Raw genomic sequence first — 27,115 nt, 5'->3', positions numbered from 1 at the left:
ATGAACCAAGTGTTTACAATGGTATTGATGGAAAGTAATTGACATTAATTTTAGTAACATCAAGTCCCAAAGAATTTCAATTATGACTCATTAAAGGGGAAACTGGTTACACTAATTTTGTGTACACCAGGCCACTGAATGTTAAATGGCCTGAGAAACTACTTCACAACTTCTTTGCATTTTCGTTCAGGTAGTTTCTCCAAATACAAGCTGATAATGGTAGTAGGTTGTTTTTACACTTTATTAATTGAAGTGGTGGTCTGGCTATTAACTTAGTGATTTGACTAACTGACGATCACACCTAGAAGTGCCTGGTTTGGTGGAGGATGGGGATGGTGGTGGCTGAAATGAAAATGGAGGCCTCACTTCACAGATGAAATTTACCAGCTCATTACCCAAAGCTCTACTTTACTTTCTGTAGTGTTAACAACACAGTGTAGAATCTAAGAACGAGACTGCATTCCCATGGGTGATGCGGAATCTACTGAGGTGGAGATATCTCTAAGAAGGAGACAATGGAACCGGCCTGAGTATCCTACCTGTCTCTGGTGAGCATTATGTTAGATTTGGAATGATGACTGTTCTACTTGCAGGAGTAGTAGACACCAGCTCCACACTAGCCATACTCATCCTGGGGTGGGTTAATTCCCCTCAAACAGAACAAAAGTGGTTCAATCGACATCCAGTAAAACTGGCTGTCACCAGAGGTGGTTGGTGTGCTCAATGGGGAAAAAAATGCCATGCATAAGCTCTGCAGATTGATGCCTTTTCTGAGGGATTATGAGCATTTCTACTCAGTCAGCTCTGTCCCGAAAGGAGAATGGTTTAAAAAGGCTTGGGTCTGCGGTGGCAGCTCAGATTACCAATGAAACAATCTTGTAGGAATGATACCTAAGTCAAAAGGCAACCATTCATTCATTTCTGGTCTCATCATTTGTACCCCAGTATCATAACTCTGTACTATACACCCCAAGTTATCTATAGGGTCCTTCCACCTTTGGTGGATACATACATACATAAAGAAGTTATTTAGGTTTAGGTGTAAGTTATGCCAAGAGCAAAAATTGGAGGGGAGCGGCTAAATTATGGAGAAGAGCTTTGAGGTGTAAGTGCAAACCAGTTCCATTTAAAACAAACATGAAGGCCTATTCTCTGTACACAGCTCCATGAGCAGAATTTACATCTCCCTGCCACAGAAATGACATTTTTACAGCCGCGACATTCTAAATCTTGTGAAAATGATATACAAGTCCCAAACCCCTTCAGCTTGTGGAGATCGTTACATGATGCACTAAATTCAAACAAAGGGAACACACTTCTCAATTCTAATCAGAAAAACACCTAGGAAGTTGCCACTGGAAGACTCACAGCTGGACTGTATTGCCCCTGGGGGCGGGGGGGCGGGGCGGGGGAGTGTGGGCTGTGCCTGGGTTAGAAAGGAGGTCACAGCCGGGGTTGCATTGGAAATAAGAGGCAAAAAGCATTCGGAGGCGGGCATGCCCTCACATTTTCCCTTCATTGAAATTCTCTTACTGGAATAAACAACTTGGCGCTCTAGGTCTATATTCCGTCTGATCAGAAAGAAATGTACCAAGAAAATGTCAATTGGACCACTCCGGTCAATTCTATTTTTGAAGAATGCATTTATATTCTATCCTCAAGTGGTAAGAGATGGTGGTGGATACTGCATATTCCTGTATCAAAGAAATAACCCATAAGCTAACATTTTAAGGGAAAATTTAAAGAGCTTTAAGGGGATTTTTGCTGCATTCAAATGCATATAAAATAAATTGGAACATTTCTCAAAATATGCCAGCAAAAGAACTGAAGCCTCACTAAGAAAACATGGCTTGCTTCCTTTACATGTCTACACAAGGGGATTTCCTTTAAATCATACTTTCAAGCATACAGTGATCACACACATTGGGTACTTCAGATGAGAAACCCCCATATTTCAGCATGTTAACTTATTTTAAGTAAAAAGGTGTTCTAACCTGACCAAGTTCTTCATTAAGGTCTGATGTGTTAACAAGGGCTCCTTCATGAATTTCTTCATCATAAAAGTCCTTATCCCATGAAATGAAGAAAGAGCCAAGGAATTTCTGCATCTCTACTGTGACATACATGGAGACGGGAATGATAAAGTTGAATAGAACCATAAACGAGAGGAAGTCAGTGAACATTTTCAAAACCTAAAAGAAAAGAAAGTTCATGCTAATTAAAGGCACAGTTCCATTCGACAAGTATAATGTGTGAGGGAACTTTAAAAATATTGTGGAAAAATGATATTATCTTTAAATTCTTTTACACAAACTTGTTTTTAAAAATTTAAATTCTAGAAATAGTGCCCTTGCTGTAAGGAAAAAACCCTATTATTGCAATAAAACATATCACGATATGTGAGAACAATTTAGAATGACCCCCCCACAAATTTTATCATTATTCTTTAGCACATGGACCTTTCGTCTCAACCCTTTTTCACTCAGTTCTCTGCTCCCTCTGAATATGAATGTGAGGTCACATTCCATGTAGGTATCCTTTGTGTTCTTAGCTGACATCACAGGTTCACACTACATTATAGTGTCACAGCTTCTTGTCAAATTGTCTAGAACTCTTAACTACAGAGCTAAAAGTAAACATAGATGCCAAAAGTAAAAGGGAGAGGAGGGGACACAACAGCTCTGAAGCTTCTTAAATAATTTATGGTTTAGTGTTACCCTACATTTAATGAAACCTGTAAACTAAAAAGGACTTTCAATAAAGGTAGCTGGGTCATCCAGTACTAGACTTAAAAATTTTCAGCGCAAAATACAACTTTCCTCTAGTCCCTAAATGTTTCCTCCCCGCTCCCACTATCATGACACAAATTCTACCTTGCAAGTCTGGCTAGACCAGAGGATGTACACTGGTACAGAAAGGAACTGAAAACACAGGGAATTCAGGGCGGATGAGCCCTACAGGACCAGTGGAGCGAGTGGGGATACTGGGAGGGTAGAGGGAGAGTGGGTTGGAAAGAGGGAACCGATTACAAGGAACTCTATGTGACCTCCTCCCTGGGGGACAGACACCCGAAAAGAGGTGAAGGGAGACGTTGGACAGGGCAAGATATGACAAAATAACAATTTATAAATTATCAAGGGTTCATGAGGGAGGGGGAAGCAGGGAGGGAAGGGAAAAATGAGGACCTAATCCTGGGGGCTTAAGTGGAGAGGAAATATTTTGAGAATGATGAGGGCAATGAATGTACAAATGTGCTTTACACAATTGATGTATGTATGGATTGTGATAAGACTTGTATGAGCCCCTAATAAAATGATTAAAAAAATTTTTTTTCAGCGCAAGGCCAATTTACCTTCAAAGTATCCCGTTCTTTCTGGGTCTTTTGGTTGTACCAAGGTTCATCATTATAGGGATTACTTTGCCACACATACTTTAGGGTCGTGCACACTGCAGCTTTGGTTAGTAATATAAATAAATACACAATCAGGAAGGCATTGATGGATCTGAAAAGTAAGAGATTATGGATTTATAAACCAGGTGATTACTTAAGCGTTCCACCAGATTATCAATGAAACTGGTCAATTATTTAAAGTTAGGTATGCCAGGAGCACAAGCCTAGAATAAACGAATGAATTTCAGTTTTATCACAGTGGCAAAGGAAATCCGAAATTGTTTGTTGGCCACCCACCAATGCTCTCTAAGTACAACAGCTGACTATCTTAGACACACACACACACCACCACCACCACCCGCCATTAACTGCTCCAAGTTATTACCACTACCACCACCACCCCACCCCCGCCATTAACTACTCCACACAGTTAAAGAGATTTTGTAAGTAGCAGTATGTGTTGCAAGGGGAAAGGATGGAGAAACTCTGAGGACAAGGATTGAGAAGTGATTGAAGGACTAGTTCCCACAAATGTACACACCTGCGGACCCATCTTTAGGATTATACCCCATACAGCTGAGGAGTGAAGAAATGGGCCACAGTGAAGACGCCTCCCCCTTTCTTTGGCATTAAATCCAAGCACTGGCACAGAATCTTACAAGGGAAGGGATGGAGGAATGTGGTGGAGTTAACCACTGCACCCAAGGGAGCAGCTGGGACACTCATAGTGGACCTCTGGGGACAGCAACTTAACATTGCTTTAGTCAAAAATGTTCTAAAATTAACTATGTACCTACTAGAGAAGGCATAAAATTACAGTGCTGGAATTAAATGTTAATCAATCCCCAAAGCGACAATCGTTTTTAAAAGCACGATCAAGTCCACCATTCCGGTAATGTGGGGGAGGAGGTGGTAAAGGGCATGTCCATCAAAGGGCGACAGGAAGACAATGATTCATTTAGATCACTTTTCTTAGGGCTTCTCAGAGCCACATTTGCAAACTGATGCGACCGTCAAAATCGCTTTCCATGCCAATGTCACATTACCGAGAAACAAATTTGGGCCCTGCAGTGTGTTCCTTTAAAATCAATTCCATTTGCTAGGATCTTTAGTGGTAGCCACACATTCACTGGGTGATTTGTGCTCTCTCTCTTGGTCTGGGCATCCTGTCTGTTTTGTTGTCAGGCTTGCTTGCCAGGGGTCTCCTTGTATCTGCGTAACTTAGTGGTCGGCCAGTGATTCTGGCAAAGGCTGCCATTTGATGAGTGTGTGGCTTGGAGAACGTATCCACCGCTGCAGCCAGTTCTCCCTTCAGTCATTAGTTGCCATGGGCTGCACCCGCTTGGATCTAGCCCAGACATGAAAATTGTTCCTGCTAGCCAAAGCTGTGTGCAGAGCTTAGCTCAGCCCCTGTAGAGCTCTCTTATTCCCAGGATTTCCAGCTACCTAGCTCCTTGGCTTGCCTCAACTTTAGACCACAACCTCTTCGCTAGCAAATGTGTGGGATTTCCCCAGTCGCATCCTACTGGGTTTGCTGGTTTTAGCCAACAAAGCCTCAAGTATATACTCCTTGCCCGCCAATAAATCTGCCCCTAACAGCAAAACTTCTGGCTTTCAGTAAAAATACTGTTCTCTCCCATACAGTGGAGTAGGAAATGTAGGCAGGGTCAGACAACAGAGAAACAATTTTCTACCGTATTTTCCCTACATTTTAGCAGTTCCAAAGGAATATATGTATACTCAAATTTTGCCTGCCTCTGCTCTGGCTCCAGAGTCCTGCGGTGGCTATGGTGACAATTTTGTCCAGTTCAGGTTTTTATATGACGAGAGGATTCACTGACCTCTTTGCACTGCCATAAGCAAAAGTCCCTACATCTAACTCGATGAATTTTAACCGGGTGTCCCAAACTTCTGAGGAGGAGAAACGTTGCAATTGCCCTGAGTCCTAAGATCGAGGCTAGAGGGGGAATAAACCAAAATGAAGACAGATGCTATTAAGTCGATTCTCATGGCTGTTGACCCAAAAGGCCAGGACAGACCAGCCCATGGGGTTCCCAAGGCTGTGTTCTTTACGAGAAGCAGGCCGCCATAGCTTCCTTCCAGTGGGTTTGCACCACTGCATTTTTTGGTTAGCAGTTGAGCACTTAACTTCTGGGCTGCCAGGGCTCTTCTGAGAGGGGCTAGCAAATGTGAACTCCTTTAGCTTTCTGTGGAGTCCTCCAGATCAGTCTGGAAGAGGATGTTGGATATCCCATGCCAACAACCATGGACAAGACCACGCCAGAGGCACTTGGTTTGAAGATCTACCAACTCTTCACTAGTTGTCAGGAGACTATTTTATCTATGTTCTAGATTCTCCTTGCAAGTTGAAAGTAGACGACCCAAAACCATTAGTTCCAGTAGCACAAACAGAATGAATCAGAGATGCTGATCCTGGAGCAGTTTATGCAATGCAAAACAGCCTCGAAAGGGCAGCTCTTGTTGGGATTATTGATGTTGTCTTGTACTGCAGTTATTATCTGGAATCACTGAGGCATTAACCATTTGGAATCAACACCGAGGAAAGAAATTATGGCACACACTAACTTTTCGACAGCAGAACGTTTCTGAGATTTCCCTTGGTAGTTCAAAGCCATTTTGGTTTCCATCCCAGTGTAAACAGCAACTCCTAAGGAATAACCATAAAAACGAGGTTACAACTGAACTTGCCAACCAACCCCTCACCCGGTCACTTCTGTTAATTTTCACGTCCATAAAAGTGGGGATTCTAAGCCCTCTTCCACTCACCAGCTGGTATAACACTTTTAGAATAACTTAATTCTATCTCATCTACTTGTCATACTTCATGGCAATTCGCCAGCTTGTAAATTCCCAACACCTACAATAGGTTTTGATTTAACAGCAATATCGGCCAGGTTTAATTTTTAACATGCACTATTTCCTCACTGGCCTACAGAGCGTATTGCTGGTAAGTGTATCACCCAAATTACTCACCATATATCTTCTTGGTATTTTTGAGTGTAGCTCCTTTCAGCAAGAGGTTTTCAGGTCCCAAAGACCTACATTAGAAAACACAACGCATTGTATCAAACAGCCCAATCCATGTAATCAACTCTGGTGACATATTTTCTCCTGGTATAAATCTGCCTCCAAGGGGATGGGAATGTATCTGTCTGCTTACAGAACAAGAAATACTTCTCAGAGGAAGCTGAGATGTCCCTCTCTCACGTTACTTTAGGGTCCAGTAGATGGAAGCATGGTGCCAGAGTTATCACCACCACCCAGGGAAAAGCTATGCACAGAAAGAAAGGGATTCTAAGTCATAGACAGCAACACAAGAGCAGGGCAGACAAGCAGAATGTGAGACACAGAGACAGGTGCTGAGGTGACAGACAAAGTGACTGGGAAAGTCATCGTCAGCTGGGAAGCCACAGGGACACACTTCTACAGAATAATTTGGCTTTGGGGAGATCACTAGGCACCTTATAACTAGTTAACTTTCTTTTCTTTGTGGCTTACAAAAGGCAAGTTGGAGAGTTGAGGGAGTTACCATATATACTCGAGTACAAGCTGACCCGAATATCACCCAATTTTACCACACAAACTGCATTTAAAAATGTGCTGAAAAACTGGGCTTATACAGGAGTATATATGGTAATTGGATTACTGAAAGGGAAAGAATGCAACAACTTTTTTGTGTGCACTGCCCAATTATAAATGATCAATCTTTTAGTCCACTGCCTTGCATTGTGCCCACAGCCCAGGACCTCAGTTACTGCCCCTGAACCCAGTGGTCTCCAGGTATGCTTTTAACATTAGCAGCTTCCTGCACAACCCAAGACAGTATACAGAGTGGACAGAACAGGTCTATGAACAGGCTTATAACCAGGGATCAAAGTGACTGCAGCTCTGCTAGTTTGACAACTGTAAGCATCATTACCAGCATCCTCTATACAACTCCCACCCCGCCGCACCTTCCCAATCACAAGATTAGTGACTTAGGACCCATTAGTTCGACCCTGGTCTAGTGTCTCCAGGCTTATCTACCTTTATAGCCCTCTCTAAAAATTAAAGTGTTTATTATAATGAAAATAAAAGAAAATAACCCCCACGGAAGGATATAATAAAGGAATAACTAACCTGGCAACAGCTTCACGACTATTACCATAGATATTGATTCGCCCAACAAATCTGTAAAAAGAACATAATAGGCAAATGGGTTTTTTAATTGCAGGTAAAATCTATGTAGCACAGACATGGGAAAGAACCAACATACAAATCAGAAAAAAAGAGACTCTGAATGAAGTACAAGAGCCAGCTGCATTTCTGAAGCAAAGTCATGTCGAACCAGTAAGGTATGTGATATTTTAGACTGCTTTTTAAAATAGTTATTATGGTGCTCACTTGGGCAGCACATATATTAAAATAGTTATTATGATGGTTTATGAGAATGCAAAATACCATTTTTAACAAGAGCATTCTAGGTTGCTTTTCAAATTTTACTTGGCACTGAGCAAACAGTCTTCTCATATACTTGGATATAGAGACTATGGCTTCTGTTTTAAATTCACGTGATTAAATTCACATGAAGAAGAGTGGTTGGAAGTACAACTCTCAAAATCATCAGTTCAGTAGTTCATCCACCCGAGCATGCGCTGAATTGCTGAGCCCACTGTTGGTTCTGATTCAGAGAATGCACATTTATTTTCAATAAGTTCCCTGGCAAGGGTCCTACTGCTACTACTAGTGGTCAATAGGATAACCCAGGGGTCCTCAAACTTTTAAAACAAGGGGCCAGTTCACTATCCCTCAGACCCGTTGGAGGGCGGGACTCTAGGTTAAAAAAACAACAACAACAAACTAAGAACAAATTCCTATGCACAGTGCACCTATCTTATTTTGAAGTAAAAAAACAAACGGGGCAAAAATACTCGGCAGGCTGGATAAATGTCCTCTGTGGGCCACATGTGGTCTGCGGGCCATAGTTTGAGAACGCCTGGGATAACCCATTGAAAGCCATAGCATTAGTCTGAGAGGGAGCATTTGATTGCAAATTGTAGACATTTCTTGTCTCTGCTTTGCAGCTGATCTCAATATTGAGCTTAACCTATGCACTTAATGCAGTTAGGTGTGTGGTAACCACATCATAAACATTTGTGAATCCACTGTGCCTCGCTTCCTCTTTTGTAACAGGGGTCTTAAAAGGCCTAACCCCTCCTTTAACAAGAGGGTTACAAGTGCCTTACAATATGGATTATAAGCAGAGCATGTTTTTTATCAGAAAAACAGAACTGTGATGTATTCTTATATAGAAAGCATGAGGGTCTGCTTATTCTTTCATCATAAATTAATTGTGCTGGAGCTACAAAGATAAGACATGTTCCCAGCCCTGTAAGGGCTGACAGTCTAGTGGAGGAAGTCAGACAAATAAACAGACCTACTGCAATGTAAGTGAGTAGCATGTAAGAATTAAAAGTACAAGGCCCTCAACTTAGTCCAGTCGAATAATCATGTTGGCTCTAAAATCTGCCTTCATCTACTACAAGGGTAATGCCAATTTGGGGTGTTTCCCCAGAAATGTAAAAGGTGCTTATTTCTCCCTAACTTAGGGAGAATCTGTTCTGTTCTTTTCTGTATTCCCAGGGGCCTAGCTGGCTCTTTGTTCTCTGTGAGCTCCTTAGAAACAGGGAACATCTCTTTTCTTTGGTGGCTATAGATCCTAGTGCCAAGGCGGATACCAAGAAAGAAGGCAAAGGGAAAAGATGCTTTGTTTTACCATGACTGGGTATTAGTGTGAGCCACATCCAACCCCTTAGTCTTCGATTAAGACCAACCGACCAGGTAAAACAAAAAAAAACCCTCACTGCCAGTAAATCAATCCTAACTCATAGCTATCCCATAGGGCAGCGCTGAACTGTCCCTGTGGGCTTCCAAGACTGTCATCTTTACAGAAGCAAAAAGCCTTACCTTTCTCCCAAAGAGAGGCTGGTGGGTTAGAACTGCTGACCTTGTGGTTAGCAGACCAACATGGAACCCACTTGGCCACCAAGGCTCCTCATTATGACCAACAGCACACATTCACAAGATGGATGGTCTGGGTAATGGTAGGCAAGACTTGGGGATAAAAACTTGTCAGCCTACTCTCATTAACACCATGATCAAATCAAACGGCCCTAAAATCAAATGCCAAATGTTTGACAAACCCACTCTGACCATTACCGAGTGAACCTACTCTAGGGAGCCTAAATATGGGTGACTAGAGGAAACTGTCCCATGCTAATGTTGTTTGTGGACAAGAAACGGGCTATTTATTTGCAATCCTCAGTTCTTCAAGATCATCATAGAAAAGGAGAGAGTGCCCCCACATGCCCCCTAACCGCATGCCCCCACATCCTCTCCTTGCTTTCATGTTGGATGACATTTTTGTTTTAATTACCTCTGGTAACTGCATCCGTCTGATAGTACAGCCTTATGGGAAAACAGAGGCTTACAAATTTGAGGGATAGCCATGTTTGCAAATTACAAATATTTTCATAAATCTTAAGTACGATGCTCTGGCCCACAATGATTTCTCTTAGGCTGGTAGTGAACAAAGCTGATTTGATTCAGTTCACTGCCAGCAGGAACAGCTCATAAAAACACAAATGAGAGTCGGCTGGGAAGTGGTGGGTGTTTCTTTGCAACACTGCTGACAAAGAGAAGCAGAGCCAACAGATAGCAGCAACATGAAACCAGGTGACTCTTACTTGTAGAGGTCAGGCTGAGGCTGTTCACATTCAATTGTTGCTCGGAGAGTGGCAATGGATTCGGCTGTACACAGTGCAATGGTATCTCGGACTGCATAATGCGTCTACATGAAAGTAAAAGCAATAAAACAAACAAAATTGTTTCTTTTCACTACTGTACACCCACCCACCTGATTCAAGGAACACATTGTGTTGGCAAAATAATACAAATATTGAAGCATTTTCCCCACCAGTGAAGTTCTATAGTATTATCCTAAAAAGTATATTACAGATAATTAGAAACAGAATCCTTCTATAAGGGGAGTTAAAAGGTAACTTTTAAAAAGTAAGTTTTTCTTCATACTGACAGCTGAGACAATTCTATTTGCAGCATGTATACCGTTGGCTGAAAACCCCATGAAAAATTCAATACACTTCTTCTCCCTATTTATAGAACTGGGCCTATTATTTTGCTCACCATACTATTCAGTGATGTAGAGATACACACAGGAATTGAACATAACCCCTTCAACCAAAAGAATGCTAAAATTGTGCCAACAGCAAGGAAAAAAAGCATTAACAGTTCCATTAGACAAACAGCATAATTAATGATCTTGAAAATGTTCAAAGTGGCATATTTCCAAGAAGGACCCAGAGAGATGATGTTATAGTCAGAAAATGGTATTGCTGTATATTATGCACTTCATCCAGGCAGGTGCCCATGAAACCAATTACACACCGTCAAATAAGGGGAAATACAGAGTGCATCACTAGCCCAATGGGAAAGCTGTTGCTATGGTCTTTGGGGAATAATATAGCACTGCCTTAGCTATATTTAAAACTATCTCCAGATTTTGAAAACCTCTGTATTTTTAGCTGACCTGATCCATTTATTTGATAAAATAAACCACTTAAAAGTTTTCTTCCTCTAAACAAAGAGTTCCTTTATTAGAAAATCTTTAGGTAGATCTCTCCCATTTTTACCTCAACATCCCCTAAAATCGAACACTGTTCAGGAACAGGAACTAGTCCATCATCATGATTTGAAGTAACTCTCTAACAGGTTAATTTCCTTTTCACATCCTTAATTAGTTTCAGTCCTCGACTCTGGATGAAACCAGGAAGCTGAGGAAAGCCCTCCAAGGATACACCAAGAGGGGTGAAGCATATGAGGGGTAGAGCTTCATGCTCCATGGAGCTCTGGAGGAGGGCCAAGAACTGACTGCCTGTACCAGAGAGTACCAGACAACAAAGTTATCCTCCAGTTTGAGCAAATTTACTTTAACAAGTTCATTTTTTTCTAGCTGCAATTGGGCAAACATTTACTAAACTACACCCTAAGGTATTACAACAGCAATCAAATCACTCCTGATTAGATTTATAATATCCCAGGAATAAACCCTTTCTTTAAGCAAATATCCATCAATTTTAGAATCAAAACAGATCAAATTGTAAGGTCAGGGTACATAAAGTTATTTTTGTAGTTACAGGTTCCGTAAAAATTATTCCCATTTCTAAAAGTCTATCTAATATATTAAAAAGGATTATGTCAATATTAAAGGCAAGCAGTGCTGTAAAATTCATGGTATCTTTTATTGGGGGCATGGTTCCCCGCAATCAACCACCATTCTGAGCCTCCAAAGCTAAGAATTTGCTTAGGAGTTCAAGGGCAATTACATAAGAGCTGCCTTCAAACCTAAAACCTTCATGAAGAAGAAGGTAAAAAGGTTAGGGACAGTACAGAGCAGTATTGTACAATTAACTACCTCTCTCCAATTCAAAATGATCTTTTACCTTGCAATTGGATTCCCCATCAAGACTGGCTGTAGTGACATAACAGGTTCCATCACTGGTGCCTGATGATAAGAGAATGAGATCACAAGGAAAGGTTTCATCGGCATGTACTTCTACTACATCACCAACCTATAATGGAGAGGAAAAAACAGTCTTAATTCCAAACAACTGTATACCTCACATTATAACTGTATAACATTATAACACATTATAACTGTATACCTCACATTACTCTTGTTCTGGGGCGGAGAGTGTATCTCAATGTCCCATGCTGCATGATGGGTAACAAAGGGAATATTACCCCAGAATCTTTCTTTAGAGTGCTTGACCTTATGATGCTTTCATATTACCTTAGAACTGAACTTTAACCTCTACCAGGTGAGTCAGGCACCCAGGAACCTGGTTGCTCTGACATTTCTGGCACCAATGTTTGATAAGTCAATGACAAGTATTGCTTCATGAATGAGTAAGAAAGTCTACGTGTTGCAAGCAAGGCAATTCAAGGAAAGTGAAAAGCAAGATTGCCCCTCTGCTCCATGCATGCATAATTCAGCATGCTTTGCCGTCACTGTGATGGCAGCTCTGAATGTTGGGTGCAAGTTCTGCTTCTTCAGTGCTCAGGCCCTCTTTTAATGAAAATATGATCCATAAGAGTGGGAAAAGAATAAAACAATGTTTCCCTACAATTCATCTGATAGGAGATTTAATAAAGCTGTGAGAAACCATTTCCTATCAGCAAGTACCCAACCTTCAAATAAGGAACAGGGAAAATATGAGAGAAGAGATCATGGACCTTTATCTATTACAGAGAATATCTCATCATGGCTAAAAGCTTGGGTTCATGAACCAGGCTTCCTGTCTCAACTCTCACTTAAATATCTGGCTTTGGTAAGTGCCTCCAATGAATCCCAACTACCTCATAGGGTTGGTAGAAGGACGAAATGATGATGGAGGTAAAGCATCCAGCAATGTGTCTGCCATACATTAACCATTTACCCTGCCACTACCTGACTGCCAACATATGAATAGGGATGTTTGTTTGCCATTTGAAAGGATGTAAGAAATCATCCAGTCCAATAATTTCTAACATTATTCAACACCATGGCAATCATAGCAAACAATATATAATCCTTTTGTACAGCACCCTAGAGTCAAAGGAGGAAGCTGATGGCAACACAGGCCACTTTAGAAGGGAATTAGTAAGCCACATGCTGATAAACAAATCGAATCATAAATGAAATAGCTGCCTTCAAAGATAAAGATGAAAATTTCTTCAAGATCTATTCAGGAATATTTTTCCTTTCTTTGTCAATCTTCAACAGTGGCCAAGAACAACAGTATCACTAATTTAACTGGTAAATAATATTTTGTGTTGTTGGCTATTTTCTTCCTCCTCCACAAAAAACATATGATGCTGACATAAAACCACAGGACCTAGGCTTAAATACTAGGAAAAGTAACAATGTCCTAAACCTTTTCATAGGGAAACAGTCACTAGATACTTGGCAACCACTCTCGGTCATGGGTAAACAAAAATCACGAAAAGGGCATTTCTTTTTACCTTCGATTCACCTTGAGAGGTGAAATACAAAAGCCCACTGCTTATGGGGCACAAGCATGGGGAGATGGGCAGGGGCCAGACGTGGAAGACAATGGGGAACTAGCAAAAGACTGTTCAAATAAGGAAATGACACACTGCAGATAAAAGCAGGGAAACTTTTTTTTAAGCATAGCACTGTGAATGAGGGGGAGTGCAGAGTGGGGACCCAGGGCCCATCCGTGGGAAATTGGACATCCCCTTGCAGAAGGGCTGCGGGGAAGAGACGAGCCAGTCAAGGTGCAAGTAGCAATGATGATATATACAATTTTCCTCTAGTTCTTGAATGCTTCCTCCCCCCCACTATGATGATCCCAATTCTACCTTACAAATCCGGCTGGACTGGAGGATGTACACTGGCACAGATAGGAACTGGAAATACAGGAAATCAGGACCAGTGGTGAGAGTGGTGATATTGGGAGAGTGGAGGGAAGGTGAGGGAGAAAGGGGGAACAGATTACAAGGATCTACATATAACCTCCTCCCTGGGGCATGGACAGCGGAGAAGTGGGTGAAAGGAGACGTCGGACGGTGTAAGATATGACAAAATAATAATAATTTATAAATTATCAAGGGTTCATGGGGGAGGGAGGAGTGGGGAGAGCGAGGCAAAAATGAGCTGATAACAAGGGCTCAAGTAGAAAGCAAATGTTTTGTGAATGATGATGGCAACATATGTACAAATGTGCTTGACACAATGGAAGGATGTTTGGATTGTGATAAGAGTTGTACGAGCCCCCAATAAAATGATTTTTTTTAAAAAGCAGGGAAACTAGCTATTCCATGTCAAGCCTCCTGCTAAATATGTTTGTCCACCCTATTGACATGAACTCTGAATCGAGAGTTGAGTAAGTTCCCCAGGTGATTCTGACAGCTCCCCCTGCCTCCATGTGGACCTTATGTCTACACAAGAATCACCCGGGGATCTTGGTCAACGGTAGACTGACTCAGCCCATCTGGGGGTGAAGGGCAAATGCTCAGCAGAAGGTCAAACTGGAACGAACCCCTTGGAAGTCCTGGTTAAAAGGTTAGCGAGAGTTCTTTCATTTCACATCGGCTAGAAAGAGATACAAGCGAATACTCACCACCCTCACCACCGAAAAAAGAATGGCTAGGTCACAGACAGAACTCTTCATGGTGTTTTTAACCTATTAGAGAGCAGAGGTTCCCAAGCAATAGGGTGGTTTACAATTCAAAGTGTGATACGTCTCTGAGGAGACAGGGCAAACGAATGCTTTCACAGCTGGCAAAGCACAGGATGAAGAGATGGCTGCCGTCAACATGGGGAAGAAGAAAACAAGTGGAGTTGGTACCAAACTCTAAAGGCTGGGTGAGAGCTAGTGTGGGCAACAGACAGTTCAGGATCTGTGGGAGCCTGAGAAACAAGGGGAGGTCAGAACCCACCTGCTCTTCTCCACAGGCCTCTCCTGGGTTCTCATGGGAAAGAGCAAGAGCAGGAGACCTACATGACCTTTTGGCAGGTGGTGACTGAGTGTTTTGGGCGCACAGGCACAATGCCTTCCCTCACGTGTGACAAAAACCATCTAGATCTAGGGGGAGAGTCAGGAACCCTCCCAGGAGGGGTCCAGAGGAAAGGCTGACTATTGTCGGGAGACAGGTGGAAGCAAAGCAATACAAGTTTAGCCAAGGTGGTGGTGGTGGTGGTGGTGGTGATGGGGTTGGGGAGGGCCAGAAGACTGAGAAAGTCCTACTCTTGAGAGTCAGACCAGACAGAGCAGCCTGTCTGAAGTGATGGAGGCTGCTAAGACCAGATGCAGCACAGGCTAGGACATGGACACCCAGTGAGGCAGCGCCGAGACTATGGGTTACCTTTTTATCTTGCACGAGACTATGGGACTACTCAACTGGGTACCAGGTGGGCTGGCTTCTTGGCCCATGGTGGCCAAGGCCTTGGGATCATGTAGCTGAGAGACTAAGATCCAGAGAGAGTCTTGGCTGCTGGCTGAGAAGAGCAAAGTCTGTATCCTTACTGCTTGCTGATCCTGACTTGTGATAACCTAATAAAAACACTGAAAACTTAAATTGACTGCCATCAAGTCGATGGCGACTCATAGCAGCCCTATAGAACAGGGTCCTATAGAAATGACCCTGTGGGTTTCTGACACTGGACCTGTTTCTGGGAGTATAAAGCCTCATCTTTCTCCTGTGGAATGGCTGATGGTTTTGAACTGCTGACCTTGCAATGGTTAGCAGCCCAACAACCCCCTATGCCATTGGACAAAAATATTGGAGAAGAAGAACTGAGAAACCCCATATGTGGGGTGTGTATGGTGAAGGAGGGGAGTTAGAGGAAGGCAGAGAGAGAAAAAAGTGAGAAATAGACCCGCTCTTTGGCTCAGGAAGGTAGAACAACGAAAACCATTCCCAGACTACAGATCTCACACAAAGCACAAGCCAAAGGCATCTACCACTGAAGGTATTTAAGAGTCTGTGGTACACTCAAAGCCATACACACAACCCAAGTGAAAACTGGGCAACAGATTTGAATAGACTTCAAAGATATCGAAATTGCCAAGGAAGCACATGGAAACATGCTTTCAACAACATTAGCTACCCAATCTCGCCCCACCCCCAATGCCATCGAGTCAATTCCAACCCATAGTGATCCTATAAGACAGAGGAAAACTGCTCTGTAGGGTTTTTGAGACTGTACATCATTACAGGAATAGACAGACTAATTTTTCTCCCTTGAAGTGGCTGGTGTGCTTGTGGTTAGAAGGCCAACACTTACTCACTGTCCCACCAGGCTCTTATCGTTAATCACCAAGGAAATGAAAATCAAAACCCCAAGATGACACTACTTCACACCTCCTCAGCTAGATACAATTCAGATAATCAACCTTCTGCATTACTGGTAGGAGTGTACACTAGCAGAGACACTGTGGAAAACAGGTTGGTAGTGGCTCCAAACGTTAACCACTGAATTACGACATGACTCAGCAATTCCACCCCTAGCTATATACCCCCAAGATGTGAAAAGTTATTCAAGAAAAACCGGTATAGAAATGTTTATAGCAGCACTATTCATTACACCCCAAAGCTGGAAACAACCCAAATGTCCAGCTGTTGAATGGGTCGATAAAATCAGGTATACCCACACAATCTAAAACTCTTCAGCCATGAAAAATAATGAAGTACTACTGACACATGGTACAACGTAGATGTGAATCTTGAAAATATTATGCAAAATGAAAACCTACCACTATCATCACAGTGATTCTGACTCAGAGTGACCCTACATAGGGTTTCTGAGGAGTGATAAATCTGTAAGGGAGCAGGCAGCCTCATCTTTATCCCTCAGAGAAGCTGGTGGGTTTGAAATGGCAACCTTGAAGTAAGCAGTTCACTGCTTACCCCACAGTGCCACCAGCGCTCAGTAAGTGAAAGAAGTGAGACATGAAAGGCTATATATCTATTTCCCCTTACAGAGACTTCCTAGAATGTGTCAATTCGTAGAGACAAAAAGCCGATGAGGTCGGAGAGTAGCTGCTCAATGAGCACAAGGCTTCCCGTGGGTAGGAGGAGAAAAGGCTTTGGAACAAGCTGGCAGGAACAACTGGGTTTGCCTTTTTGAAGACTCACGATATTGGACATTTTTAAAATGGCTTGTCAAATGATGACTACGCTTTGTGCATCCGAAAAAAAAGGAATGAGGGGAAAAAATAATACCTTGATTTTTTCACTTTCTTTTCTCACTCGCTTTGCATTTTCAATGATGTAAACAGTGCTCTTGTTGACTTCGTTGTCGGCTCTGTGTCTCAGCCAATCTTCGTAGCCCTAAAGGGACAAAAGTAACAGCATAACCAAGCTCAGACCATGAAGGAAAAGTGTTCATAAAGATCTACCACCCCCATGAGTTATCACTAGCAGATTATCACACTCCAGAGCATTCATGACAAACTCCGACAGCTAAAGAGACAAAGCTGCACACTGTAATACCAAAAGCTGAGGCTCACTTTCAAACTTTCCCTTAGGCAAATCACTTTATTGCATTAAAAGGTTCCTTCCTTCTTCAGATAAGTGATCATGAAAACCCTAGCAGAGAGCCTTACTCATCTCTTCTACGAATAAGAATTTGGATTTTGTTTTCTAATGCTCCTCTCAATCCCCTTAATGTTAATTCTGGGTTTTTTTATGAAATACTTTTATTGAGGGCTCTTATCTCTCTTATCACAATCCACAATTCTCTGCCCCCCCCCCTCGTACTTTTATTGGAGGCTCTTACAGCTCTGATCACAAGCCATACACTCATCCAGTGTGTCAAGCACATTTGCACATATGCCGCCATCATCATTTTCAAAGCATTTTCTTCCCATTTGAGCCACTTTAATCTGCTCCCCATTTCTTCCCCCTCCCTTCCCCGTCCACAATCCCATGATAAATTATAGATGATTATTTACATATCTTACATTGTCCTTTGTCGCCCCTCATCCACTTTTCCATTATTTGTCCCCCTGAGAGGGGGTTCTAGGTTGATCCTTGTGATTGATTTTCCCTTTCTCTTCCCACCCTCCCCTAATCCTCCTGGTATCTCTACTCTCCTTGTTGGCCTGGAAGAGTTTATCTATCTTGGATTCCCTGTGTTTCAGGCTCTATCTGTAGCAGTGTGCATGCTCTGGTTTTCTTCACTTTGTAAGGTAGAATTGAGGTCATGATAGTGGGGGGAAGGAAGCACCAAAGAGCGAGAGGAAAGTTGTGTGTTTCATCAGTGCTATACTGCACCCTGACTGGTTCATCTCTTCCCTGTGACCCCTCTGTGAAGGGATGTCCAATTGTCTGCAGATGGGCTTTGGGTCTCCATTCCATGCCGCTGCCACCCCCATTCACATTGGGTATGATTTTATTCTGGGTCTGAGATGCCTGATACCTGATCCCATCGACACCTCATGATCACACAGAGTCTTTTCAACCGTGATTCTTTGGGAAAAAAAAAATTCTTGATCACTCGCCACCCCCCACTTTCCCACCTTAAGGGCTGTATTCGTGCCTCTGAATGACAATGCTGGGGATCACTCCATAGGGTGGTTTCCCAGGTGCCAGTGAGGAAAGAAAGGCACCAACACCAACTGGTAATGGGAGTAAAATCAATCAGTAAAAAGCTTTTGAAAACTAAACATGCTGTTCTTGGAGCCAGCAACTCAAAGATGCTAAAGGAAACAATCCAAAGAGCCTACGGGAAAAAACATTCCCAAAGTCTTTATTTAGCAGCCAAACATTTGATAAAATATTCTAGCAGTTCCTAGTTGGCAAGATAGAAGACCGGATAACCACAGGAGGAAAGGGTAACCTTGTTCCCCAAACTAGTATGCAGAATTTAAAGTCTGTAAGTTTCTTTGGGCAACTTTGAAAAAACACTTTGATAATTATTGTCAAAAAACATGTTTGTACTTACTCAGGCCCTGTGGACAACCCCAATCCCAATACATGATAAAGATTGTTCATCCATCCCTTTACCCCCAGTGCACTGTTCTCAGTATCAATTTCATCCTCCCCCCCCCACAAAGGAACCACCATAAAAATGTTTAAAGTGCTTCAAAGACATCAACGCCAAAACCTGTGGCAGCTCTGAAAAGCACACACACAATATCTCCCCTTCCTACCCCTTCAGGTCCTTCAGCAGCTTAAGAGGACAAAAGGACAATAGTTGTGCTCCTGAGTTCTCTGCTAGAGATACCAACAATAAGAACACACTAGAACGGAACTTTTCCAACCAACGTACCAGACTGAGACAATGAATAGATATGGAAATTCAACTAAACTGCACCTTCGACCTACTCTTTACTGGTATATCTTTGCCCTGTGCATAGATACTAAGGGAGGAAAGGAGCCAAGTAAATTAAGAAAATATGCTAAAATCAATTTCACAGTTTTCAATGGGAAGGAACCAAATATAAATGAAACCCGTCAAGGACACTGCCCACTCTCTATAAATATGCACAAGAACCTTCGACAATGAAATTCAGACCAAAGTGGAATGGAACGCAGGCTTCACAGTAAATAAGAAATGTACCTGCTTGATGGCCGTCACAGTTATGACAAAGAATAGTGGCAGTCCACTGGTGACTGGGCTGGTTGGTGTGTCTACTGTAACCTAGTGAAGAAATCAAATCGAGAATAAAATTAAAATAAGTCAGTAATACATACAAAGTACTTATATGCTGCAAATATGTCAGACGGGAAAGCAGGCACAACACAAAATTAACACGGTGTTAATTTTCATCGAAACAAAAGAAACCCACACTTCCATTAGTTGAAGAGATCATCCTAAATTCTGGCTAACTTTTCCACCCAGCTGGATTACTCCTGTTTGCTGTGTACCTCTTGGTCAGGCCTGGTGCTATCATCAGCCAGGCTCTAGAGATGGAGCTTTGACAATGTGGAGACAAGTTCCTGCACTCAGGTAGCTGGCAAGTAGAAGGGAAAATAGGATATTAAAACAAGTCATCATCAGAAGTGTCTAGATGCTGAGGTCTGAGAAGTAAAAACTCACTGCCATGGAGTCCATGCTGACTCACAGCAAACCCCCGTGGGTTTCTGAGACCGTAAACTGTTGGCAGGAGTTGAGAGCCCAGTCTTTCTCCCGAAGAACTGGTGGTTTCGAACTGCTGGCCATGTGGATCAAAGTGCAACAAGGAATCACTACACCACCAAGGTTCCTTGGGTCTGCGGGCTAAATATGAGTTAACTAGGCAAAGGGAGGGTTGTTAGAGGCCTGGTCAATGGTGAATGCAAAGTCTCCATGGCAGAGGGAGTCCAACACAAGAAGGCAAATGAAGGAAGCCAGTGGCATGAGGGTACCTGAGGGGTCAGAGGGGGAGGCTGGGGTCAGACCACACATGACCTTCTAGAGGTTAGAGTAAGTTGTTTGTTCTTTATCCCATGACCAGGGGGAAGTCATTGAAGACTTCAGGTGGGAAGAGGCTACATGAACAGAACCACATTTTGGAACGATCCTTCTCACTACCTAGTGGAAGATAGATTAAAAGGGGCCAAAAGAATGAAGGCAGAGTTCATCCAAGTGAAAGATGATGGCTTGGCTGAGGGTGTTAGCAGCAGAGTGAGAACGTATCCAGGTAGGACTGGTGAGGGTGATCCAAGTCTTCTAATAGTCTGGTGAATGTGCCTGAGTGGATGCTATCATCACTCGCTGAAAAAGGAAATAGCTCAAGAGAACGAGACTGGAAAGAAGGAAGGTCATGAGTTCAATATGCCAAAAATTTTATCAACTCTCATTCTCAAGCCCCACCCTGGCCTGCCCCTGCCACACACAGATTGCTCTCTGCCATTCTGCAATCTCTTCCCTATCCACAGGTTGCCACTCAGGCACTGGTCACCAAGTTAAACATTTCTAATCCTTCTCAGACTCCTCTTGGAATTCTAACTGCCATTCTCCTCCCATAGGATTTTGTTCCTGCCACTCATATGATATTTATATTTACTACACAATACATTGTGCGGACACAGACTTCTGTCTCAGCTGGAGCACGAACCCCTGAAGGGTAGGAAAGCCATGTCCTTCCTGATGGTTACTGCCCCTGCTTTCATCTTTATTCTCTTACTGCATGGCACACAGAAGGCGCTTCTTATACATTTCTGAATGAAGAGAGATGCACCACAGGCCAAGTGTGGTGATTTCTGAGAGCAGCACCCTCTTCCTAGCTGATGGTAGGCTGCTCTTTAAAATATCTGAGCATGGATTGAGAGGGGCTCCCTTTCAAATGTTCCACCATTCAAAACTGAAATTGGCTTTTCCAGGTATGTCAGCCCCAACTGCTTCCAAGTCATAAGCAAAATTCAATTACAGTATGATTTACTCAAAGTCTTAAAGTGGATAAACAGAAGGACTTAACATGAACAGAACATTTGATTGAGCAAGTTGATGGAGATCTTTCTGCTTTGTTTGAAAAAAAAATGAGGGGGGATATATCCTGTCATGTAGTAGAATTTTCAGGGGGTAGTTTTGGTGAGCAATTTTAAAGGCTTATAGCCTTCAAGATAGGAGATACAACTCAAAGTATTCAAGGACAGATAAAACAGCAGAAGGACCAGGGGAAAACAGACTGATCTACTATCCAGTCTTACAACCTTAATGTGCTTACGTGAATGAGGAAGAACAATAGTTATAATCCAGGAAGATCGGAGATAACTTTTCAATTAGGCTGTCACTGGGGTTTAACAGAGTTAAGCTATGAGTTTTACACTATTTTCAGTTAGAGTATGTGCCACTGCATGTGACGGTACAAAAGAGATGCCCCCTTCCTATGAACGGGGCTATGAAATCCATAAAAAGCCTTCAAGAAGGCAATAATGGGGACAAAAAGGTTTCCTAGTCAGTAGTACTGTTAAAAAATATAATAACCATGTATACTTTAAAAAGTGATTAGTGCTTTATAAAAAGTCACATTAATAATAAACCCTGTTTTATCAAATAGCACTTTTAGAGTTAGAAATGGATTGAAAATCTGTTTGAAGTAGCCAAGATTCTAAAAGATGAGTGGCTATTTATGAAGCTCTTACCTGTACGAGGAAAATGATGAGGAAATAAAAATTTGCAATTCTTCTAAACTGTTCAAACAGATTCTTTGGGAGGAAATTCCAAAGTGTATACTGCAAGGGGAAAGAAGAACAGAATATTATCAGAAACTTCAAAAATCTTACTGATAGTGACTGATTCTGAACCCAGATTCTTACATGAAGTGACAACTTAATGTATTTAACACTTCAGGGGAAAAACATTAAAACTCAGATTGCACACACAACTAAGCAGAGGTATAGTATGCAAAACCTGTCTTTTGAAATGAAATTTTCAATTTTTGATACTACTATATCTCTGAGAATTTCCTGACCTCAACCTGAATTAGGTTTGTCATTACATCCTCTCATCTCACCCTACACCCACAGACTGCCATCAAATCAAACAAGTATTTACTAAGCTTGCCTGGACTAATAACTCAAAACCTCACTACCATTGAGTTGATTTCAACTCACAGGGACTCTATTGGCCAGAACTGCCCCTGGGAGTTTCCAGGACTCTACTTTTTCATGGAAGTAGAGAGCCCTGCTTTCTCCCAAGGAGCTGATGGTGGTTTTGAACTGCTGAACTTGAAGATTGCAACCACACCCACCAGGGATCCTTAATAGCTCCTATAAAGATTTAACGTCTCTAAAACCCAAAGTGAGGAGTTCTATTCTGTCCTACAAGGTTGCTATGAGTGAGAAACAACTTGATGGCAGTGAGTTTGGTTTGCTTTTGCTTGCTTCAATAGATTTATTATAGCAAATAACTATATGCATGTGAAAGTTTCTCCCTCAACAGGCAGTGAAGTTCTATAAGGGTAGGGTCTTAATCTCTTTAGTCTCTCCCCGACTCCAAATAGTGCTTGGCACAAAATACATGAATCCCTTTGGCCCAAATATCTTCTGGAGTCTTGTTCTTTGTCCTAGATATAACTGTTTCTATGAGTCCCTCACAATGTCTTCACAGCTGAGAGGGTGTGCACACTACTATGGGCTATAGCAGCCTCTCCCTTAAGTCAAGACAATACCACATACCACATGAGCCTTTGGAATAGAGGAGACAACTGCCCAAGTTTAGATGGCAAACTACATGTGGGTAAAAACAGCGAACTCTCAAGTGTCAAATAATCTTTAGGTTCAAGAACTGAGCGACCCTAGGAGTTGGAATAAATTTGATGGCAGTGTGTTTGTGGGTCTTAGAGGTTTGTTGTGAGAAGTTGGGTTTGCTACACATCTTAAAGAAGAAGAAAAATCTGAAAGAGAAAAAAGTTTAACCTAAAAAAGACCTATAATTACATATGAATGGCCTCCATCCCAAGTAGCTGCATAATATGAGAATGTCTTCATTAAATTAACATCACAAAGCATGGCTTAGTACATGGGGATTTGCTACTAACCTCACCTCAACAGGTTTATGGGCTGAAGGGTCAGAGGAGGATCCCAGGGAGGGTGATGAAGATAAATGAAGGCAAACAAAGTCAATGGGGAAAACAAAGTCAATGGGGAAACTGCAATCTAACCAACAGCCAACCCAGAAGGTTCTTCTTCCCCAGGGGGTCAAGGAAGTGCCTCCGGGAAGACCATTCAACATTAAGTGCAGAATTGCTTGTGGGTGTACATCACATGGGATATGAGAGTTCACACTGTTCATCAGAGCCTCAGAGGCAGCTTATGGCTAGAAATAAGAAAGCTCAAACCACTCATCCAGTGACTTTGAAGCTGCCAGAGCCTAGGCCAGACCCTAACTGTTCCAGTTTCAGATCAATTTTCTAAAACAACAAGTTTGTATCTCAGCGAACTCCAACAACAGGCTACCAACTGAGCTTCTGGCAACTTGGCCTTCTGGTCCCAAGCCACAGGGCCCTTAATTACACAAATAAACATTGGGGATTGTTAGAATCCTCCAGGGTGTGTGAGGGGGGTGCCAACACATCAAAAAGGAACATTTATTGGTGGTGGTTTCTAAGTCCCTCTACTCATTACCACTGTTTAATATGCTAAATCAATGGCTTCCTTGAGGAACACTGGTTATTTCCTTTACAGGGATGGAAGTTGCTCTCCACTGTTTCCTCTCCTTCAGTGAGTCACAAGCTAGAACATGCCATAGGCATGTCCCTTGCAAGGCACAGAGAATTTTCCATTGTGACCCATACAGCTTTTTTTGGGGGTGGGGGTTTTTCAGCCCACTAGTTACGGTTCTTCTGCTATAGGCTCTCTGTTTTGTTTTGCTTTTAAATAAAAGCTACATTCCATGTGCTAACAAGCATTTTAGTGTATTCAAACTCTTGATCTGGAGTGCTTGCTTAACAGTATTAATGATAAACTTCAAACTCACAGCCATCAAGTTGATTCTGCCTCACAGTGATTTTAGTGATAGGTGCCCTTTATCTAAAGGCTGCCTGGTTGTTTAGGAATCTGGGACAGACCTTGTGTTAATTTGGGTAGCCTAGAGAAACAAATTCATAGATACTCATATGTGTATAAGAAAGAGGTTTATATACAAGAGCCAATGAATATTGAGAAAACAGCCCAGCCCAGTCTAGATCCAGTTCATAAGCCCGGTATTAGCCCATATGTCCGATACCAATCTCTTAAATTCCTCTTCAGACTCATGAAACACATGCAATGATCCTGAATGCAGGACAATCACAGGCCAGTGGGTAGAAAGCCTTGTGAATCCAGTGGCGGTGTAAGCATCTCAGTGCTGGTAGGTGTCTCCATGTGGCTTCTCCTTGTCTAAGGCTTTGGCTGCCATCAGCCTTTCTCCATGTGGCTTATCAACAGCAATGTCTCCCAGGGAGTAAGCTTTGTCAGTACAGTCTCCAAGGGAGTGAGCCGAGAGAGTATCTCTAGCCTCCAAGGAGGAATAACAGAGTTCCCAGAATCCTCAGGAGAATGCCATGCCCATAAGAGGCCTCATTGGCTACCATCTGCTTGACAGGCTAGACTCCACCCCTTCACTCTTAATCCTCTCAAATTGACAAATGATTATATAACTACCACAGACCATCGAGTGTGTCACAGGCACAATGGAACAAAACGGCCACATTTTAACACAAGTTGTAAATAAGCACCGGGTTGTAAATAAGCAGCTCAAACGGTTCACTTTACTAATTGACTGTATCCTTTGTATTAGCAACTCTTCTTGATACAAGCAATAAACAATTTGGAACCTCATAGCAGCCTACTCTGTCAGTTCAATACTAAGGGGTTGAGCCGAACTTTCTTTTAAATTCAGAGGAAAGACTGTAAGGAATAACCAGGACAGAAACGGATCAGGACTTAGTAGCTGTACCTAAAAGAGGACCCTGGGAGGAGTTGATAAACTCCACTGACTCTGATTTGCAAAATGAAGAGAAATGCTAGTGTAATTTTATGCTTGAAACTTTAATCCAAGGCTTTTTTTTCCTATGAGTTCCAAGCCTAACTTTTGGTATCTTTTCAAAAAGAGTTAAGTGAAGCCAACTCATTCTTATCCCACTGAAAGACTTTCAAGATGAAGCTTCGCATCCCCTCCCTTAAAAAAAAAAGGCAGAACAGATGAACACGGTGGTAATGAAAGATCATAACAGAGTACATGCAGTCTTGAGCAAGGCTCTTTTTTCTAAACAGAGGAATTTCTATTGTGCTAGTTTTTTTTAACCAGCTACAAAATTCTGGTGATTCCCTTTCAGAGTACATTAAACTAATACAGCTGTCGAGCACATGTTTTTTTAAAAAGAAATTATTTGTGTTCCCAGAAGAGGGTGAAAAGAACACTAATTCTATATAAATAACATTCAAATTAGGTCAAAGTTTTATCCTTTAGTGTTCCCTGAATTAACAAAACGTATTCTCAGTATTACAGTAGCATTACTGATGGCATCTGCACACTACAAAAATAAACACCTAATTAAAGTACAGTTATTTTATAAAGGGTGGAGAAAGGAAATCAACACTTGCCACAAACTTGGAAGGCAGTGAATGTATTCTATAAAGTGTACATTTCCACAATTAAGTAGCTCTGGTCTGAACACAAACAGCCAAAAGACAATGCAAGGAAGAAGTTAAGAGTCTGAAACGATTGGTCTCTCCCGAGGAGACGAGAAGAATTCCTTAAATAAAGAGTCCCACCCCCTTTCAAAAACCACAAGACAAAACAGATCAGTGATGCAGTAAGATCCACCACAGAAACATAAATAACAATAGCAACTACCATTTACAGACCTGCTACTAAATCTAATATACAGTGCCAGATGCTTCATATGAAGTATTGTAGTTCATCTCACCAAGATTCCATGAGGTGAAGACTATTGTTTATATCTGTACTTTACAGATATGAACAACACTGAAACACAGGGAGATTAAATGACTTCTTTGAACTTTAAACTCAATTTTCTGTCTCCAGGGATCAAGCTCTTCACCACTATATTATATTTGTATAATTATTCAATGTATTCAGCTCATGGTATTGAGCTATTCTTTTGGGGAGGACCTCAGTACCAAGAAAGAAAAGCCAGAGGCAGAGTAAGTCCTGTAGTCCCAAGAGCCCTACATTTCTAGGCTGGGAACCTCTTAGACCCAAGGGAAAATTGATGCCCTAATACATGGAAAGCTCCAAGGCCCATAAGTGTTAAAATGATACAAGGATTTTCCTCCTAAGCTGTGAGCCAATAGAGAGAAAAAGCCTTCCCCTAGAGTTAGTGTATGGAATTCAGATCTCTAGACTCCTAAAAAGAATACATTTGCTGGTTAAGTCATCCACTTGTGATATTTGCTATAGCAGCATTAGATAACTAAAACTGGTATATTTAAGACGAAGTGTCACATCACGTTAAGTAGAAGGAAACTGCATGAGCCTTCATCTCAGACTTCCATACTATCTGTTCTTACTGTTCCTCATTCCACATCTACAGCCTCATATGAAATAACCTTTGACCAGTTAACAGAAAAAAGAGGGGGAAATTGTGATTTACAAGTGAGTTTGCATGATATGGTGGTGGCACTAGATGGAAGTAGAAAGCTACTGTCATATAGCCCCAAGCAGAGGTGGCTTGAACGTTAGTAACAAAAAGAAATTCTCTTAGAGGC

At 42.0% G+C, this 27,115-nt stretch overlaps 1 protein-coding gene across 3 annotated transcripts in view; it reads right to left on the bottom strand.

Moving 5' to 3' along the window:
* Positions 1–27,115, bottom strand: part of ATP11C (ATPase phospholipid transporting 11C) — a 188,745-nt gene that overhangs the window by 55,989 nt on the left and 105,641 nt on the right. For all 3 annotated transcript variants that reach the window (XM_045288343.1, XM_045288344.1, XM_045288342.1), the window contains exons 3-12: positions 22,046–22,135; positions 19,539–19,619; positions 17,198–17,305; positions 11,911–12,039; positions 10,138–10,241; positions 7,532–7,582; positions 6,386–6,450; positions 5,978–6,059; positions 3,353–3,503; positions 1,995–2,192 (exon numbers count right to left, since the gene is read on the bottom strand). In XM_045288343.1, the coding sequence (XP_045144278.1) occupies positions 1,995–2,192; positions 3,353–3,503; positions 5,978–6,059; positions 6,386–6,450; positions 7,532–7,582; positions 10,138–10,241; positions 11,911–12,039; positions 17,198–17,305; positions 19,539–19,619; positions 22,046–22,135 (1,059 nt within the window). The remainder of the gene's footprint in view (positions 1–1,994; positions 2,193–3,352; positions 3,504–5,977; positions 6,060–6,385; positions 6,451–7,531; positions 7,583–10,137; positions 10,242–11,910; positions 12,040–17,197; positions 17,306–19,538; positions 19,620–22,045; positions 22,136–27,115) is intronic.

The sequence above is a fragment of the Echinops telfairi genome, unplaced genomic scaffold, assembly GCF_000313985.2.
Source record: "Echinops telfairi isolate 266 unplaced genomic scaffold, ASM31398v2 ScPeMD7_20;HRSCAF=75, whole genome shotgun sequence".
NCBI lineage: Eukaryota > Metazoa > Chordata > Mammalia > Afrosoricida > Tenrecidae > Echinops > Echinops telfairi.
This window is presented reverse-complemented; position numbering and strand designations above follow the sequence as displayed.